Here is an 18673-nt window from a genome sequence, read left to right on the forward strand (position 1 = left end):
AAAGTATTCTTAGAAGAATCATAAAGAAATGATTTAGTTTTTAAACTTTATGACAATATTGTTTCAAAAGAAGTCCATGATATGCAACTCCAAACCTATGATTGACTTTGGTCCACCGACATTCAAGATATAAATCAAAACTTTGATATTTATGTATTTGTGTATGTTTGTACATATACACACTGTCTGCATATTCATATAATGATATAAACTGTACAATATCAGATGCGTAAACATATTTAGAATGTATAGTAAGAAAATACATGTGGAATAGAAGGTGAGTGAGACAGTGTCTCATGAAAAGTGGCAGAGACACATTAATAAAGAACATTAAAAGAAGGACCAAATATATTAAATGATGTCTTTTAATTTCATATCTCACGTACCATTCTCGTGCTATTCCCATACACTTAACATGTTTGCTCTGGCTTCTTCCTTTTAATTGACTGAACTAACCTTCCAACTACTTTTTCGGCTATGTTATCTCACATTTCTATTCTTAGTTCCCTCGCCATAATGCAACAATCTAATTTGAGTTTGAATATGTGTACTATAGGTACCACAACGTTACTACTTTCCTACGTTAAAGTCGGAGCTTAAAAAACATCATAAATAATTAAATATCCCCGGGTTATAAGGTTCGTCTATAACATTTGTCCTGTGAAGGCTTTGATCATCTTTTACGTACTAGTTTTTGTCTTTTTTTTTTGGACAACAACGTACTTTTCTATAATTGAAACATCTCGACGTACATGTATATATCTAAATGATCTTTCCTATACTAAAATCATAGATAAAAAGTACGACTTAACTAACAACATATTACAGCCTTCGATAAATTTAAGCTCGATATCTGCTAAAAGCACCGTTTCAAGTTTGAATCCAGACTTACTAGTTACTACAGAAACAAGAATAGTCTATCGTATCGTATTGTATGATCAGTTCAAGTGTATAACAAGTTAATGAAATACTGTTCTTTTCAAAACGTTTTAATAATGGTTTGAGTATCATGTTGTGTAATGTTTAAAGCCGTTGCCCAAAGACTCAAAGTAAACATTATGGGCTAATAAGAGGCTTTGAATGGCTTTGTCGAATTAACTAAAATGGGCTTCTAGCATACATCAATACCAAAACATGTCCGATTGATAATAGTTGAGTCCAAACAATATATAACTGCCATATAATTATAACTGCTTACTTAAAAAACAAACACGACAGCAAAGAAGATACAAACAAAATTCCTATTTTGATTATAACTACTTACTAGATTCCAATTTTTTTGGACTGCGCAAATATCAACCAAAATTTTGGAAATGAATTATTATATTTTTGAGACAGTTATAACAAACACATATATTTGGTTTATTAAAAATTATAAAAACAGTCAGTACCAAATAAGTTAAATGACTACGTAATCGATACATTATCAAAAAAATCAATACTATTAAATTAAGAACATGTCCAATTGATAATAGTTGAGTCCAACTTTAAAAATACAAGGAAGCAATATATAATTGCTTATATATATGCATGTAATTATAACTGCTTACTTAAAAAAATTTCCGACAGCAAGGAAGAAATATATAACTTCTTATATCCATATAATTTCTTACTTAAAAAAACACGGCAGCAAGGAAGATACAAACAAAATTCCTATTTTGATTATAATTGCTTACTAGATTCCTATTTTTTTGAACTACGCAAATATCAACCAAAATTTTGGAAATGAATTATTATATTTTTGAGACAGTTATAACAAACACATATATTTGTTATATTAATAATTATGAAAACAAATTTGACCAATACCAAATAAGTTAAATGACTACGTAATCGATACATTATCCAAAAATTAAGAAACATTTACACATACATTAAGGGTCTGACTGGTTCAAACGCAGCGGTTGTGGTTGCGGGAGTTTACGGATGTGGGTGGTTGCGGTTTCTAAAGGTTTTAATAGATTCGTACGACTGGTTCTACGGTTAGAAATTTGTGCGTTTGCGAGATACTTATGACTGGTTAACTACCAAATGCAGCATCGGCTAAATAATAAATTGACAATATTTACATTTTATATAATTATAAAAATATCAAAATCATTATATTATAATAAATATAAAAATTATATTTAGAAAGTTATAGTTTTAAAAAAATTCAAATTGTAGAAAATATTTTTATTTTAAAATTTTATAGTATTAATTAAAATATAATAGATATATTTAGTATTTTATAATTCCAATTTAAATTTTTATTGAATATTTTTATTTTTGTATTTATATTGTTTAAAAAAAAGAAAAAAAAATTATCCTGCAATCGTCCGCAGCCGCAAACGTTAGCTGGAACCAGCTTTTGAATTTATGAAGTTTAAAGCGGTTTGAAGCGGTTTAGAGCAGTTTGAGTGATTGTTGCAAAACGCAAACAACCGCTACCAACCGCAAAAGCTGTGTTTGCGGGTGGTAGCGGGTAAACTAGTCATACCCTAAGTTTATCAATTAAAAAACCACATGATGTTAAAATAGAGTTTAACGGGTTTTTAGTGGACTTTTAATAGAAATTGATATTTATGTAGACTCATTTAGTTTAATGGTTTTTAAGTAGGTTATTCGATTAAAAATGTTTATTAAATGTGATTTTACTTAAAGTTAACGAAGACCATATTAATTGATTTACATATATGTATATATAGCGGAATATATTAAAAAGTAATTTTTTCAAACATTTTTCAAAAAATTGTTCAATTTTCGATGTGGGTTAGGTTTAATATTAGTTTTCGGATATAACACTTTAAGAACCATTTAAGTATATAGGCCATGTTTAATAAAGTACGGGACTTTAATTTTCGAGTCGATTCCAAGTCAGATTTTTTGGGTACAAATATTTTTGACTAATTATGTTATCTAACTATTAAGAAAATATAATATGTTGTAAACTTTAGGAATAAAGTTTAAAAATAATTTTTGAAATGTATATGGCAAAAATGTATAGTTATGCAACTTGACATATTTAATATAATTACCAAAATTAAATTAAATTAATATTAAAAACAAATATGATTAAAAAACACAAATATAAAATTAAATTCTTTAAAAAAAATTAAAACAAAAATATATCCAAAGACGGGTTAGAATATAATTCAATACTTAGAGCATCTCCAACCTCACTCCATAATTTTCTGCAAAATGGAGTGGGAAATGGAGTGATGAACAAACAAAAAAGTGATTACTCCATAAATGGAGTAATGAGTTTTTTATTTGTTTATAACTTCATTTCTCACTCCTTTTTGCTAAATTATGGAGTGCGGTTGGAGATGGTCTTGAAACCAAGCCATTCACATCATGACATGATCTAACTGTCTCCATGTGTGGGACCCAGTAAGCAGCGAATCTTGACCGTCTACTTGGTGGGCGCCAGGCGTAAATTTGGGCTTTTGTGACCAAGTAAGAATTTTGTTCCGTCTGACTTCATAAGTCACCACCCGTTGACTTCTCTCAACTTAAACGCTTAATTATTTCCATATATTTTTAACCAAAAAAAAAAAACCATTACCATTCCATAATATCGTATTCTAATTTTAAGGTAAATTTTCTGAATGTAAAATGTGCCTCATATATATTTTACATTTTTGTTTTGTCTGACTTTTCAGTATTTTACCCACAATTTAAGGATATTGTTCTGAAATTGCCGATTATTAACAGAATAGAAAAAAAAATTGCAAAAGACTAGAAATAAACGACAAAGGGAGTATTATTCACGAAGTGATACATAACAGTTTCGCACAACTTATTCACTTTCAATATGGAAAACACATACATATATAGATTATTAAGTTTCCGTATTTCATAATTTCACGAAACAAAGACATACTTGGTATATTGCCGTATCTGATCTCCCCTTATCATTTGAGGGAAATAGAGCCAACCACTAGTCACAACCATAAATGTCATTGTAAGCATCCAAGACACCACAGGTCTCACAGTCCATCGCTTCCCGAACTCTGACCTTTTCACCACTATTTCTGTCGCAGTACAGACCCCATTTAACACATAGAATAAAGTGACCCCCCCAGAAGGCGTTTCATGGCCGCTTGTGTAGAAGAATATAAGTTCGTGAAACAGACCAGAGGCGAGGAACGCCGTTGATACTCCGATGAATTTAGACAAACCAGATTTGCTTTTGGATCTTCCCCGCAGAGGAGAGTAGATGCCTGACCGGAGAATAGACGAGACCACTGGATTCCACCGGCGACCCCAGAAGTCTTGAAGAGAGGTGGATAAGTAAGGTTCATCGAACACTGGCTCAAGATCGCACCCAAGAACGATAGTGAGCATAGATTTGAGGAGGGTTAATCCAAGCTCAAATGGCAAGTACATATATAGAGGATATATGCCCCATAACAGAACCGGAGGAAGATTATATTTGTAACCTCGCACATGGAACATAAACAAAACTCCAACTATTGCAACTTTAGCGGCTAAAATCCATTTATGGAAACTAAATTGAGATTTAGGGTTTTGTTCAAGTTTCTTGATGGGAAAGCAAGTGAAGCAGATAAATTGAAAAAGACTTGAAGGACGTGGGGAAAGAGAACCTAAATCAAATGCAAAGAGCATGAGCTTTAAAGTTGCCATCCCTGTGAGGAAAAACATTATGGGGAAAATGAAAAACCAAGAGGAGAAGAGCATTGGAGAAACAAAGAACTGAAGACACACCGGAAGAATAAAGAGTAATCGAGGAACCCCAGCTTTGATTCTAGGTAGTATGTAGTAACAATAACTTACCGAGACTATTGCTGAAACCCACACTAGGGCAAATCTTTTGATTTCTTCCTCCATGTTTCACTTTTTTGTGTTTGTTGCTGGTGATGATCTCTTCCAATTAGCGAGGTTTTATATTGGTTTTTGTGTGTTTTTAAAGTCGCCGGAATGAGTAGATAATATAGAATCACAAAGCAATATAGAATCTCAAAGCAATGAAGTCATTCTCTTATTCAATCAATCAAGCAATGCTTAAACAATTCAATCAAGCTCTCTAAGAATCACACAACACACACACTCATCATTATCATCGACATCAATATATATAGAGAGCTCTATTTCCTAATCCTGTTAGATAACATATTAGACTTATCTAAATCTATTATAACTTCCAATTCCTCAACAGGATTAGGTCAATTACTTGCTTCTTAAGTTTCCTTCTTCTTCAAGCTTAACTCAACAGATAATATGGATTTAACAGGTAGACAAATGAAGGAACAGGTTTCTTCTACGTTTTCCCTTCTGAGGGTGGCTCTTATGCACGTTCTCCCTTCCTGAGGCTATCCAGGGTATGATAGCAAAAATACATACTTACATGTATTTTCTAGTTTTATTTCATTGTTTCACGAGAAGGTATTATGAAATTGCGATAAAAGAAATCAACATACACAACTTGTTTACTTTTAATTTTTCCAATACTGAAAGTACGTACATGTATTTTTTAGTTTTATTTCATAGTTTCACGAGAAGATATATTTGGTAATCTGCTAAGTCAGAGAGTGCTTTGCGACGGAAGAAATTCAAGAACAACAAGGTTCATGCGTTTGTTTATATTTGAGGGAAGTAGAGCCAACCAATTGTCACAGCCATAAAGGTCATCGCTGTTCTCACCGGCCACTGCCATGCAAACTATGTTCTATTCGCCACCACTTCCGACGCAGTTAAACCCCATAACACGTATAACAAAGTAATCTCCCCTGAGGCGTTACGCGAGATGTATAGAACATTAGAATCTCGTGAAACAGGCCAGCAACGAGAAACATCTTAAAACCCCACATGAACTTAGCCAACCGGGAGTTGCGTTTGGAGATGCCCCGAGCGTAGACTTTGAGGATCTTGCTTAAACTTCATCCTAACTTATGCTATACGATTTTGTTTAGTTAAATGATGATTTTTTCACCACTAAATTGATGATATTTGATTAAAGAACAATGAACTAATTTTTGATCGAATCTGATTATGGACAGGACTGGACTGTATGAAAAGAAATCGGTATCACATTATATTAAACTAAATGTGGTTTCAATAGAAAATTAATTAACAATATATATACCATTTTAAGTCTTTATATATTAGTTAAGTTTCATTCCAGTTTTAAATAAGAATAGTGGTCATAAAAATCTCGAACTTTAAAATATTGGGCATTTAAAATATGAAGTTTATCTCAATCAATTTAAAACATAAGATTTTATTAAGTTTTGTTTAAATCTTGAGTTTCTGTTGATTAAACCAAAAAGACATGTCGTTCAATATTTTGATAAAAAATTTAAACAGAGTTAATTAATATGTAACTAGGTGCTTTCATGTTTCCTGCACCATGTGCGATGATAGAAATTTAAAATTTAAATTATATTTAAAAACAAAATTTTGATTATTCTTTTTATTTCATAATTTTCTTTTCAACATTTTAGTATAAATTTTGATTTAAATAAACATAAAAAAGATAAAATAAATAATTTTGTTTATTTTAAATTGTATTTAAAATAGATATGTTTATATTTAAAATTATAATCTTAGATATATTTTTATCTATTTATTTTGGATAAATTATATCAAATCAACTTGGATAAAATTAATAAAAATTTGATATAAAAGTTTTATAATTATCAAAGAGTATAACTAAACAATATTTCTAAAAATTTTAGATACGTAAAAGAAGTTAATAATATTACTGATTATTAAAAAAAAATTGTAAAAGAATTGAAAACCCCCGTTAGTAATAAAATTGTATAATTATAAAATATAAATAAATAATATTTCAAAATTTGTAAAATATTATTATATTTTTATTATTATGTTATTTAATGTTATATTTGAATTGATTTACTTAATGATGATGTATAATTTACTACCATATTCTAAAAAGTTTACCAAAAATATAAATAAACATTAAATATAATTGTCCATGTCACATTTAGTCATAACCCATATCATCAATTCTATTATGTCATGTCATATTTATCTAGTGAAAATGGTTGCAAAAAAACACATGTATCAAAATCACTTTGCAAATAGTGTCTATGGGATTAAGTGCAGTTAGATTAAACTGTGTTCGACGAAAAAAAGAAAGAAAAAGACACAACTTAACTTGACTACACTTAGAGCATCTCCAAAAGAAACTTTATAACTTCAAATCAAATATAAAGTTTTTGCTCTTCAATTTGAAGTTTTGAGAAGTGAAATTTGAAGCTTCACTACTCAAAATTCCATATTTGAAGTTTTTCATATTTTTATTTTTATTTTGATCCTTATAATTAATTACAAATCACATTTATGATTCTTAAGTATTTTTTCATTTATTGTTTTAATCCTTAAAATTTTAATACATCATAAATATTTCAAATTTATTTTTATAAATTTATTTTTACTTGAAATTAAATAAAAATTTTAAAATAAGATTTATAATATTTTAAAACAAGAATTAGAAAACAAGAATTTTACAAAAGAGACTTAATTAAAAAATCTTTTTAAAAGATATATGAAGAAATAATTGTTACACAAATTTAAATATTAAAACAACACTAATAGTCTAATAAATTTTCTCCGGAACCTCCAAAATTTCTAAAATATTATACAAACAAATTTTGTGTAACCGAATATGGAGCATTACAAAAATAATATTATGGAATAATGTGGTGTTTTTCTTGTAGTTTAATATTTAATTATGTATTTTATTTATAATTATATATATTTAGTGTAAGATTTCATTAATTAGGATTACTTTAATATTTTTATATATGTGCTAGTTATTTATAAAATTGTAGTGTATTTATATTAATTATAATAAATATATATATTATAGTGTAAAATACAAATAATTTTAAATTTAAGTTTGAAGTTTTGTTTTTTTGAGAAAAAACACGTTTAAACTTCAAATTTAGAGTTTTGCAAACTCTAAAATAGAAAGTCTTTTAGAGATGCTCCTAGTGCAAGGTTAATTAACCATGTTTAAAATTTTATAAAAGTATTGAATGACGTACCTTTTTGGTTTAGTCAATTAAATTCAATAAAAGTTTATGCTTTAAAGTTTAAATTTTCAAAGACAAAGTTAATATTTAAGTGGTAAAAAGTTTGAAAGTTTAGAAATTTTATGACTATTTTCCCAATTTTAAGAGTGAGACTTTGATCATAATATTTTAATGCTCATATACAGATATCATTATGAATATTACTACATCGTATAATGAATCGTGGATATATTCAGTGAATGCGGATCATTTAGACACCCTAACAAACAGTGTAATAAGGATTACGTACCTTTGGATTATCATCAGTTGATTCGATTTGTGACTTTTGAAACACATAATCATTATGGGATATGCGATGACAACTTAAAAACACGTAATCTAGGCTTAATTAACACCTGATACCCAAACATACTCTAGAGGTCCATAACATGAGGCAAACATCTTGGTAGAACCCAACATTAAGTGAATCATAATCTACCAATCATTCCGGCCCAAGCTTTCTCGTCGTTTAAAATAGCAATTATCAGTTCTTCAATAAACTTATACATGTCTACTGATGCATATAATAATGCATTATCACTTATCAATTATCAAGTTCACGATAATTTATTTCTCATATATAACAGACGTTTCTTTGTTTTCCAAAAACTATTTCCGACCTGTCTCTTTCACGCGATTTTAATGGATGCTCGCTTTTTGACTCAACTGGCTTTTTTTTGTCTGCTTGCTAACCAAGAAACAACCAATAGTGTGTTCATGAGAGTAATCCTATGTTTGAAATAATGGATATATTATTTTCTTTCTTGTGAAACAAGCGACGCTTATGTCTCCCGTTTCCTCAATACAAATCCTTTAATTAGTGCCTTGCCAGAGCATAATTCTGAAAGCTATGTATCACCACCATTCGTCGGTGTGTAACTTACATTTCTGATACATGTATTGTCCTAATCAATTTGGTACAATAATTTCTTTTCTTTTTTTGGTAAACATAATATATATATTTTGTTAAGTTCATACATCCAGTTTTGAAACCACTGCCCACTAGTTCTATATGTAGACATTATGAGCTGATAAAGAAAAAGACTTCGAGCAAAATGTTTAACTGAGCTTAAAAGTAATAAGCTAAATTGTTCACCCTGAAAGAAAATTTTGAGAAATTTCGGAGTGCGAAGTTCTTGGTGGAGACTTTTGAAGTTTGAGTAGAGACATCTGAGTTGATACGTTTACCTTTGTTTCATATGAAGTTATTCTCTAAAATATTTTCACCATATTATTTATATGTACTAAAGGAAGATATATATACAGTATTTTTTTTTTGTGCAACATATATATACAGTATATATTTGTTGTTTCATATGTATGTTTTGTGCGCGTGGTTTTGTTTCTCTTTGTTGTTGTATAGGCTATATATTTGAGCTCTTCTGAGATATCATTCTGATTTTATTTAAAATAATTTAATTCTATATCAGACAAAAGTGTAACTGGGTTCAAAAGTATTGTCGGATAAGCTAAACTGGGCTTTTGGCCCATTAATAATTCTGTTCTCTTATAACTTTTCTGAGTCACCGCCTCGGGATCTTTAGTTGAGATCTGTCTTACCGGTAACATCATCTCTCTGTCTCTGTGTCGGCCTAAAACCTTGTCTCTAGGGTTTATCATTTCCATGGAGAAACAGAATCCTCAGCCAGTCTGCGGCAAAGAGGCTCTCCTCCTTCTCAATTGCGTCACGGAGTCTCCGTACGATTCAGAGAAATGCATCCGGTTCCTGCAATCTCTCAGAGAATGCGTTCTCTCAAAGGTTTCATCTTTACTCCCTCTCGTCACTGATCTCTACCAGTCTTTCGTTAGTGGGGTTTGCAATTTACATCATCTCTATCGAATCTTAGTTACTTTTGTTGGATCGTACTTAAATATTCACTTTTGCTTCAAGGACAGTTTGATAGAAAACATTTGAAAAGTTAGCATTTTTTTCTATGAATTAATAATGTAAATGCGAAATTATAACATATAGTAAAGGAATGATTAGTTTTTTTTTTCATTTGAATGTTCGATTCCAAACTAAACCAAATCTTTTTTTCTTTATTGTTGTTGAATGTAACAGAAAGTTAACAAGTTCGTGATACCGAGTCAGGAACATGCCAGTGAGGGAGCAGGAGGCTCAGCTACCAAGCCACCTTCATAACGTTCTTTGTTTCCCATTTCTTTTGAGATGTTATCTCACATACTTGATTTCATATAAGACTCGGAACTAGAGGTTGGTTTCCATATTGTAGCCATTTTGTATGTTGAAAACTGGAAGGAGCTAAAGAGAAATATTCAAGTGGCTGTTTGATTCTCTGCAAACTACTTTCTGATGCCAAATAAGTTCAGACAATACTAGCATACACAAGCTTCTGTTTATACTGAACCATCTCGAAGCAGATTTTAGGGGGATAGAAGCTGCTTCCTCTACACCTTTTTGTTAAGCTAGTTCCACTTGCAATACAAAACATACGTCGAAGTAGATTCGTACTCTCTCTCTCTCTCTCTGCTTCTCCATTTGTAGGTTCATTGTCACATATAGAAGGACAACTTTTCTTGGTTCTGACAGTTCCTGTCTCCTCCTCTTTCTCCCTTGCTCTCTCTTTGTTTTCCTTCGTCGTCACCACGTATCTCAATCACACCTGCACAGAGATTCCAGCCACAGAAACATGTTAACTTCCTCTAATTCTAAATCTAACACACTACCATTAGTGAGAAACGTCAAAACGCATCAAAGAAGAACCACTTGAATTACTTCATCAGAAGAAGAGTTCGAGTATTCGACAGCCTTTTCAAGCTTCTCTAGCATCTTCTCCGATTCACCGTGCTTCTTCTCCCAATGCTTAAAATTAGTCTTATCGAATTTGAGAAGGTCTCAAAACCAAGTTTATTGATCCATATATTATAACATGTGTGACATGTTGCCGATCCTAAGGTAACAATCAGTTGAGATTAGTCGAAAGATATTTTTCATGAAATTCTTTTATTTTTGATAAAATGAAAAATATGGCTTTGATCCCATAGAGAAAAAAACGCTTGTGAAATGAGAGCATAGTATTAATATCTCTCTCTCTCTCCCTACAAACTCATGTTCCTTTAAATTTATAAAGGACATAAGTGTATAATACAATGCATTAAAGTAACAGGTAATCGGGTAATTGTTAATATAGATTTTTCTTTCTACTATTTTTTTTTATAAAGCTGACTTATTATGAAATTACATTTATGAAAAAAATTACATAGACGATTCGACAACCGACAAACACTACCTATTTTATGAAGATCTATGCCAAACTGCATCATCTGAGCCTTCCTATGAAGATCTATTACAAACCAGATTTACTTGCACCATGTTGAATATTCCTTGTAAACCTTTCTTCCGTAGCCTCCATTAATAAATCGCTCTTTCCGGAACTTGAAATCTTGGATTTCCTGTAATCCGCAAAAAATTGCATAGTCTGACGTTCGAACCTCATACCTAAGTGTAGAAGCCTTTAAACCTTAACCAGTATGGTACAGTGCTTCCACGAACTATCTTTTTGTTTGGATCATCATTTTTGTGGAACTTTAAAAATACTCAGAGATCATAAGTTGTTTTGTAATGAAGCAAGGCTAATTGATGGGGGACATAGAGATTGCAAGTTGTTATGGGACGTCTTAGTCATTAAAGTTATTAAATGCGATAAATTCAATTCAGTCCGGATGATATTCCAGTCTATTTTAGATTTGATTTGTTTTTCTTATTCAGGTATTAATTAGTAACATCTATTAATAAATCTTTATTTAATGTATAATTATTTAAATAAAAATAATTTAGTTAAACATTTATTGGTTAGTTAAAAAGAAAAGAAATAAATTTTGTATGAAAAATTGCATTGAAAAAATATAGAATGACACTTAAAAAACTAGAAGGTGTTAAAGGTAATAAAAAACAAAATTTGTGTAAAATGACCTTTCTTATTTGACAAAACAGTGTTTGACTACTATAAATCGAAAACATTTTTACCCAAAAAAATAGAAAACATTACCGTAGCTCCAAACTTCAGTATCTTGAACTGTCATATAATCAGATTTTATTTTTATCGAAAAAAAAAATCAGATTATTATAATAATACGTCTTTATTCACTTATCTACTGTATGGTTCTTTTTTAGAAATGGTCCAATGATTTACAATCAAAGCATAAAGAAAAGTCCAGAGCATTTGTCGGTCTAATAACACACTCATACCAAGAGCACAACAGTGTTCATACCTTCTTGAGATGAAGCTGAAGGTGTTCTCAGTCTCCAAGATCCATAAGAATGTGTTCCTCATCAAGCTCTTCTCTGCTATTCTCATAACAGGTCTCGCTTTCAGTCTCTTCATTTTCCACTCCAGCGACTTTTCTCCAGTCTTTGCTTCGGTCACCGGAAGATTCGAAGCACGGTTTCTGCCGCCGAAGGTTATCGTACCGGAAAATGAAGATCTCATTCCTCAGGGTAAGATCAGTTCTATTTCGAATCACCCATTGTGTTTTTGTCTGAATTTTGTTCATGAGCAACAACTCTGAGATCTATAGGAGCTCTGTTTCTTGATCTGCAAGATCTAAAGAACTGTGTTAAGGGTTTTTGTGAGTATGATTTAGACTGAGTTCTTGATTTACTGATCTTTGACTACTGTTTGCAACTTCTTGATTTTATAGTTGACCTCACAGTGGAAGCTAATAATATACTCTCTTTTTTTTTTGTTTCTTGAATCAGATATTGAAATAGAGAAGTGTAATCTCTTCGCTGGTAAATGGATCCCAGATTCATCAGGACCAACCTACACAAACAGCTCATGCGGTAATCTCATCGACGGTCACCAAAACTGCATCACCAACGGCAGGCCTGACCTAGACTTTCTCTACTGGAAATGGAAGCCTCATGACTGTTTGTTACCACGTTTTGATCCTCGAAAGTTTCTTCAACTTATGAGAAATAAATCTTGGGCATTCATCGGTGACTCCATCGTGCGTAACCACGTCGAATCTCTGCTTTGTATGCTCTATATGGTAATAATTTTTGTTTTATAGCCTTTTTTTTTAATGACTAGAAGGTTTTGGCCGTACATCTCAATAGGACGATTCCTAAATGATGTTAAATTAACTTTCATTAGGAGAGTAGACCTTTCTTAACAAGATTTAAACCTATAACTACTTAGACACCTACTATATAATCTTAAAAGAGTTTTAGCCACTAACCCAACTCTAAGTTGATTTTTGTTTTGATATTAAACTACAAATATTTTATTTTTTTGCGGTCTCTCCAGGTAGAAGAACCGGTTGAAGTGTACCACGACAAGGAGTACAAATCGAAAAGATGGCATTTCCCTATACATAACTTAACTATATCCAACATCTGGTCGCCATTTCTAGTCCAAGCCGCTATTTTTGAAGATTCAAACGGTGTCTCATCCGCAGCGGTCCAGCTACATCTTGACAAACTCGATGAGACATGGACCAGTCTGATGCCTACCCTAGACTATGCAATCATCTCAACCGGTAAATGGTATCTTAAAGCCGCTGTTTACCACGAAAATGCTAAACCGGTCGGTTGCCATATTTGTCCGGAAAAGTCTCGCTTGGAAGAGCTAGGATTCGACCATGCTTATAACGCCTCGCTGCGTAACGTCATGGACTTCATAGCAGATGAAACTAACCGTAAAGGTACGGTGTTTTTCAGGACTTCGACTCCAGACCATTTCCAAAACGGGGAGTGGCATAACGGTGGGACGTGTAGGCAAACCGAGCCGGTGAGTGATGAGGAGGCTGAGATGAAAAACGTACATAAGATACTAAGAGGTTTGGAGATTGGTCAGTTCGAGAGAGCGGTTAGAGAGAAGACGGGTGAGGACGGTGGTGGTGGTGGTGGTGGTAATGTAAAGCTTTTGGATTTCACCGGAATGTTATTGACTCGACCCGATGGTCATCCGGGTGCGTACCGAGCGTTTAGGCCGTTTGATAAAGACAAAAATGCAAAGGTACAGAATGATTGTCTGCATTGGTGCTTGCCTGGTCCGATTGATTACTTGAATGATGTTATATTGGAGACCATAGTAAATGGCTAAACCGGACTGAGCAAATTGTGGTTGTTGGTTCATTGCCAATTGATGAAAGAAGTGAGACCCGGTTCTCTGGGGATTAATAGACTAATACAGAACAAATTTGTGAGAATTGAAGAGTGTATTATATCGGTTCGTGGGAGCTAGCAAAACCGGTTTGGTAAAGGACTTATTTTTTTTCGGTTCTGTAAAACTTTGTTTTTTTTCTGTTAGTATAAACCAATATTGTGTATTTAGAATTTAATTCCTGAACTGGATTTTCATCAAATATTGGAAATCTTTTGATCATTTCCCTTAACTTATCAAAATGCATTATTAGGAGTAAAAATATCATTTGATATACCTAGTTGTTAGCATGTCCAAGTAAATTAATATGCATGAATTATTGGGTGAAGAAGACAAGCAAAGTAAAAACAACGAAAACTGCAAAGTTGATGGAAGCATACAAGAAGGAACCGGAAGATTACAACAAGAAGTGTGCTGCTATATATTGGAGAATAAAATTATTATTGAATCGTATTATTGGTCTTCGTACATAATTCATTCAACTAATCTTTTTTATCAAAATATTATCATCTATATCAAAATCAATTAATCTTTATCAAATGAAACTTTTATAATATTATTCGCTTTAAGCTTCACAAATTTACATAATTCACTTCATAATCAGTTTTTAACAGTTCATAATAGTTGTTCCACAACTAGACATCTTGTTTCCCAATATATGCTACCAATATCTCCAAAAAAAATATCTTATTATTGAAATAGTGTTCAAGTCCGGTTGAACATCTCTATTGTGCTTTGTTAGACTCAGATTACTTTTCTAACCAGGAAATACATGGATACAAGTTATCTACTACGTGAAATAATGCTTTGATGAATACATGTTGGAGCAAATTAGCTCAATATCCTAAGAAGAGTGGAATACCAATTCAATTGGGGAAAATGGTAATGATTGGGGGGGGGGGGGGAGGGGAGGGGGGGGAGTACAAGTTCTCCTGCATGTTATTCTAAGTGATGTTCCCTGGATGACAATTGTTATTATTCTCTATTACATGTGTTTTTAATAATAAATCGAGTCTGGTAAAAACGTGGGAAACTCCGGGTTAATCTCAACCGTTGGATTGAACCAATCAACAACGTCGAAGATAGGGGAACTCTCCATGAGTCCGCCGAAATAGTCGTTGGGAGTCCCGTAATCATAAAACGGCGGCGTATTGGGGAACAACGAGAAAACGTCTTCACCTTCGTCAAGCCGCTCGGTTCGAACAGTTAAACTGGTTTTGAGACTCTCGAGAAGCTCGTTAGGCTTTTGAGCTATGGGTGGTTTGGTTATGGTGTCTTGCTTCTCCGGCGAAGCCGGTGGAGGAGGAGCTGCTGCGGTCGCACGTGAGCAAGTGTGTGTTCCTCTGTACGTCACTTCGAAAACCGTTGAATCACTGTCCGATCTTTGGACCTGCTTGGTTGCCCAACAGTTCTGTGTGCTACGGTGCGTGCATCTGTAGTAACTCCTGTAGTTCAAACCAATCGAATTAACATCATGATGATGATGGTGAACTGTTATAGATGATGTATTAATGATGATGATGTTACCTGGGGAACTTGGCGCCCAAAATGTCTTTCTGACCATACTTTCTCCAGCTATAGACGTCATCTTGATGAGGTCCTTCTAAGCCTCTCTCTGGGCTCATTCTCACTTTTTCTGTCCACTTTGGTAACATCTTCCTGCAAAATATTTTACCAAAATTTAAATTAATTTTTATAATATGATATTTATATCATCACATTATTCAATTTGGTGAATTGTAAATTTTTCAGAATTTTTTTATTGTTACCTTTTCTTTGAATTGAAAAGGTGATCTTGGCGATGAGTATTGCTGGAACCTCCTCCATCAAGGAAATCTTCACTTCTTGGACTTCCGTTTATCGACACCGGAGATTCAGGAATCAGTGTCACCGGAGCTATAGAACCCGCCTTCAGAATAAGCTGTACAGGCGGCGCCGAGGACCAGTTTACAATGGCAAGAGATTTCTTGTAGGAAGAAAGTATCTGCTTCATGAGAATCTCGTTCATCTCAGCCGCCCGAGATGATGATGACGGCGGCAACGATGATGGCTCTCCAAGTCGTGCCTGAAGCTTTTTGGCCGCCTCAAGTCCAGAAATGAGCTCGCTTACCAGTATTTTTTGTTCCCAATTTAACATATCCTTTTTACCTTCCATTTTAAGTATGTCTCCCAAAATAGTATTTTACTGATAAAACCCTTAATTTCTCAAATGATTAGAAAGTGATGAGAAATAAATATGATGTGTGTAAGTTAGTAAAAGATTATATTATCTGAGTTTTATGGTGAGAAGATAAGAATAGATAATAGACTGAAGAACCATATGATGAGAGAAAGAAAGTGTTATATGATTGTGGAGAAACTGATGAGTGTTGGTTTGGAATATAAAGGCATTGGATTTGAGTGTTTGAAATTTTTGACAATAAATAATTAAAATACGTATTTTTATATAAAGTTTGTTTTAGAAAAAGAGACAAAACTTTCAAAATGAAGAAAAGTCTTTGGTATAAGGAAGTATTGGGCCAGAGTGTATCTATTACTGGGGTCTGTGGTGGTGGTAGTGATCAGTGAATGAGGTTACAAGGTCAAAGGCTGACCAATTCAACTTTGCAATTTTGTTATTATAGTTATGATTGTATAACCAAGTAAATCATTTATTTAAATATAGACAACAAGGTTTTAAACAAACTGTTGCTTTCAATGTACCCTTTAAAAACTACGACTGTGTACATGTGATTGAGAGATTCTCTATTATTATTTTCCAATATCTGTTTTATTTGATTCTTTATTAATATACAACAAACAACCTACGTTCTTTCGTTGATCTTTTCGGTTGTAAACTATATCATATGTGATGTGAATATTGTCAACAATAAAAGATGATTCACATTACATGTTATTATACTACTAGGTAGAATTTATGAGTAGCATTGCAGTTGGTATTTTGTATATTATATTGCTACTTACCTTTCAAACTGAACATTGTTTTAGTATTTTCACATGGATTTAAAAGGTTAGTTGTTCTATTATACAATTTATACAACAAGGTTGAATCTTGAAAAATCTGTTATACTTTACATTTCCATCATTTTTATTAAAAGTAAATGATAGATTGTGCTGAAAACATAAAACAACATGTTCTAAAACAAAATATTAGTATCAAATGACAATTGATTTGAAACGGAACGAGTAATCATGTGCCAACTACTTAACTCCCCATCTCATTTTCTAAAAAAAAAAGACAGTATAGTATGACAACTGATTTGGGACGAGATGAGTAATCAAGTGTTAACTCTCCACATCCATTTTACTTATATTTGTGTGCTAATCCAAGTTGCTAACTGTGTGTAGTTAAGACTATTAAATTCGAGAGGGCAAAAACATTTATTAGAGGTTTCGAGAAAATGCAGAATTTTAGGTAAATTTTACTACTCTATATATACAAATTTATGATAGTTTAAAGTTTTTCTACATATTAATAAACAATAAATATACTATTTTACTTGTTATTTGTAGTTTTATCAATAAAGTTTCACCACTCATAATTTTAGTTTTTAATTTATATTTTAATTTTACAAATAAGTGCATTAATTATATCTTAAAACATCATACATTTGTAAACAACATAAAAAGCTAGAGCATCATATATTTGTAAACAAATGGAGTATTATCTAGTGTATGATAAGGTCTAGATTATATGTTAACATTTATTTATATATTCCACTAAAATCAGTCATCTAATTGTGTGATAATACAAGTGTGAATTTGTGATAAGGTCTTTGCTGACCAAGTCCACCATAAAGCTATCTCATACAGTCAGATTGATATTCTGTTCGAACATTCATTCATTCTTTGATTGATACTTTCTAACTTTATTGGCCATCGAAAAAAGTTTCTTATGTATCTGGACCACTTATATGTTGGAAGTAATACAATCTCTTATATATAGTTATTATTTATGGCAGCATACATTCTACCGATTTTAAGTTGCATAGTTATGACCTAATACAAATTTGCTTGATGATTACAAAATAAGTCTAAAATTGTTACTTAAAATGCTGAAGATAAACAAATAAGTTCATAACGACGAGGAGTCACTGGTATTCGAGTCCAAAGTCTGATGCAGTTGTTTTCCATACTCATTTTAGTACACTTGTTTACTGTAAAAATATAATATCGTTTTACTATAAGAAGAAACGATGTCAACGTAGGAAAAACGTTACGGGGATCAACATATTTGTATTTTTTGATTATTTTAAAAAGAATCTGAAGGAAGGATACACAGAAATTTTCTAAGCGACAATATGAGTCAAGAGGTTGGACCGACGACATTTCAAACCTCTCTCCGCGTCGAGTTCCCTTTCTATTCCTTTCTACACTTTTTTTTTGTTGTAAAAGAACAAAAAAAAAAATTAATTTTAAGAAGAAAAGGGAAAGTATTATTTTACTTTTCTACTCTGTTGGCACTTAAAATGAGTCCTAATGGCGTCACTTTCTTTGCGTCAT

General features: G+C 32.1%; 4 protein-coding genes across 4 annotated transcripts; 2 read left to right on the forward strand and 2 right to left on the reverse strand.

The window, feature by feature from the left end:
- Positions 1–3846: 3846 nt before the first annotated feature.
- On the reverse strand, positions 3847–4629 carry LOC106441961 (probable long-chain-alcohol O-fatty-acyltransferase 9). The gene has a single exon (XM_013883705.2). It carries the CDS (start codon positions 4627–4629, stop codon positions 3847–3849), a length of 783 nt encoding a protein of 260 aa, XP_013739159.2.
- Positions 4630–5223: 594 nt separating this feature from the next.
- Positions 5224–10403, forward strand: LOC106441960. Its single transcript, XM_013883704.3, is given in 4 exon segments — positions 5224–5236; positions 9498–9592; positions 9595–9801; positions 10105–10403. Coding segments are annotated over 4 exon segments (396 nt in total). The 3' UTR covers positions 10186–10403.
- A 1790-nt stretch (positions 10404–12193) lies between these two features.
- Positions 12194–14392, forward strand: LOC125590094 (protein trichome birefringence-like 24). Its single transcript, XM_048763081.1, has 3 exons — positions 12194–12501; positions 12763–13055; positions 13313–14392. Exons 1-3 carry the CDS (start codon positions 12285–12287, stop codon positions 14108–14110), a joined length of 1308 nt encoding a protein of 435 aa, XP_048619038.1. The 5' UTR covers positions 12194–12284; the 3' UTR covers positions 14111–14392.
- A 448-nt stretch (positions 14393–14840) lies between these two features.
- On the reverse strand, positions 14841–16601 carry LOC106443726 (probable WRKY transcription factor 53). The gene is made up of 3 exons (XM_013885278.3): positions 15940–16601; positions 15698–15829; positions 14841–15615 (listed from the first exon to the last, which is right to left on the reverse strand). The coding sequence occupies exons 1-3, from the start codon at positions 16323–16325 to the stop codon at positions 15168–15170; spliced, it is 966 nt and encodes a 321-aa protein (XP_013740732.2). The 5' UTR covers positions 16326–16601; the 3' UTR covers positions 14841–15167.
- Between the last annotated feature and the right edge of the window lie 2072 nt (positions 16602–18673).

Source organism: Brassica napus, chromosome C7 (assembly GCF_020379485.1).
Source record: "Brassica napus cultivar Da-Ae chromosome C7, Da-Ae, whole genome shotgun sequence".
In the NCBI taxonomy this organism is placed as follows: Eukaryota; Viridiplantae; Streptophyta; class Magnoliopsida; order Brassicales; family Brassicaceae; genus Brassica; species Brassica napus.

Excerpts from the sequence above, each read along its gene's own strand:
- LOC125590094 (XM_048763081.1), top strand. The coding sequence starts at position 12,285 with ATGAAGCTGAAGGTGTTCTCAGTCTCCAAGATCCATAAGAATGTGTTC. Across the intron at positions 12,502-12,762 it reads TGAAGATCTCATTCCTCAGG|ATATTGAAATAGAGAAGTGT; the intron begins GTAAGATCAGTT and ends TTCTTGAATCAG. Across the intron at positions 13,056-13,312 it reads TGCTTTGTATGCTCTATATG|GTAGAAGAACCGGTTGAAGT; the intron begins GTAATAATTTTT and ends CGGTCTCTCCAG.
- LOC106443726 (XM_013885278.3), bottom strand. The coding sequence starts at position 16,325 with ATGGAAGGTAAAAAGGATATGTTAAATTGGGAACAAAAAATACTGGTA. Across the intron at positions 15,830-15,939 it reads CTTTTCAATTCAAAGAAAAG|GAAGATGTTACCAAAGTGGA; the intron begins GTAACAATAAAA and ends AATATTTTGCAG. Across the intron at positions 15,616-15,697 it reads TTGGGCGCCAAGTTCCCCAG|GAGTTACTACAGATGCACGC; the intron begins GTAACATCATCA and ends TTTGAACTACAG.
- LOC106441961 (XM_013883705.2), bottom strand. The coding sequence starts at position 4,629 with ATGGCAACTTTAAAGCTCATGCTCTTTGCATTTGATTTAGGTTCTCTT.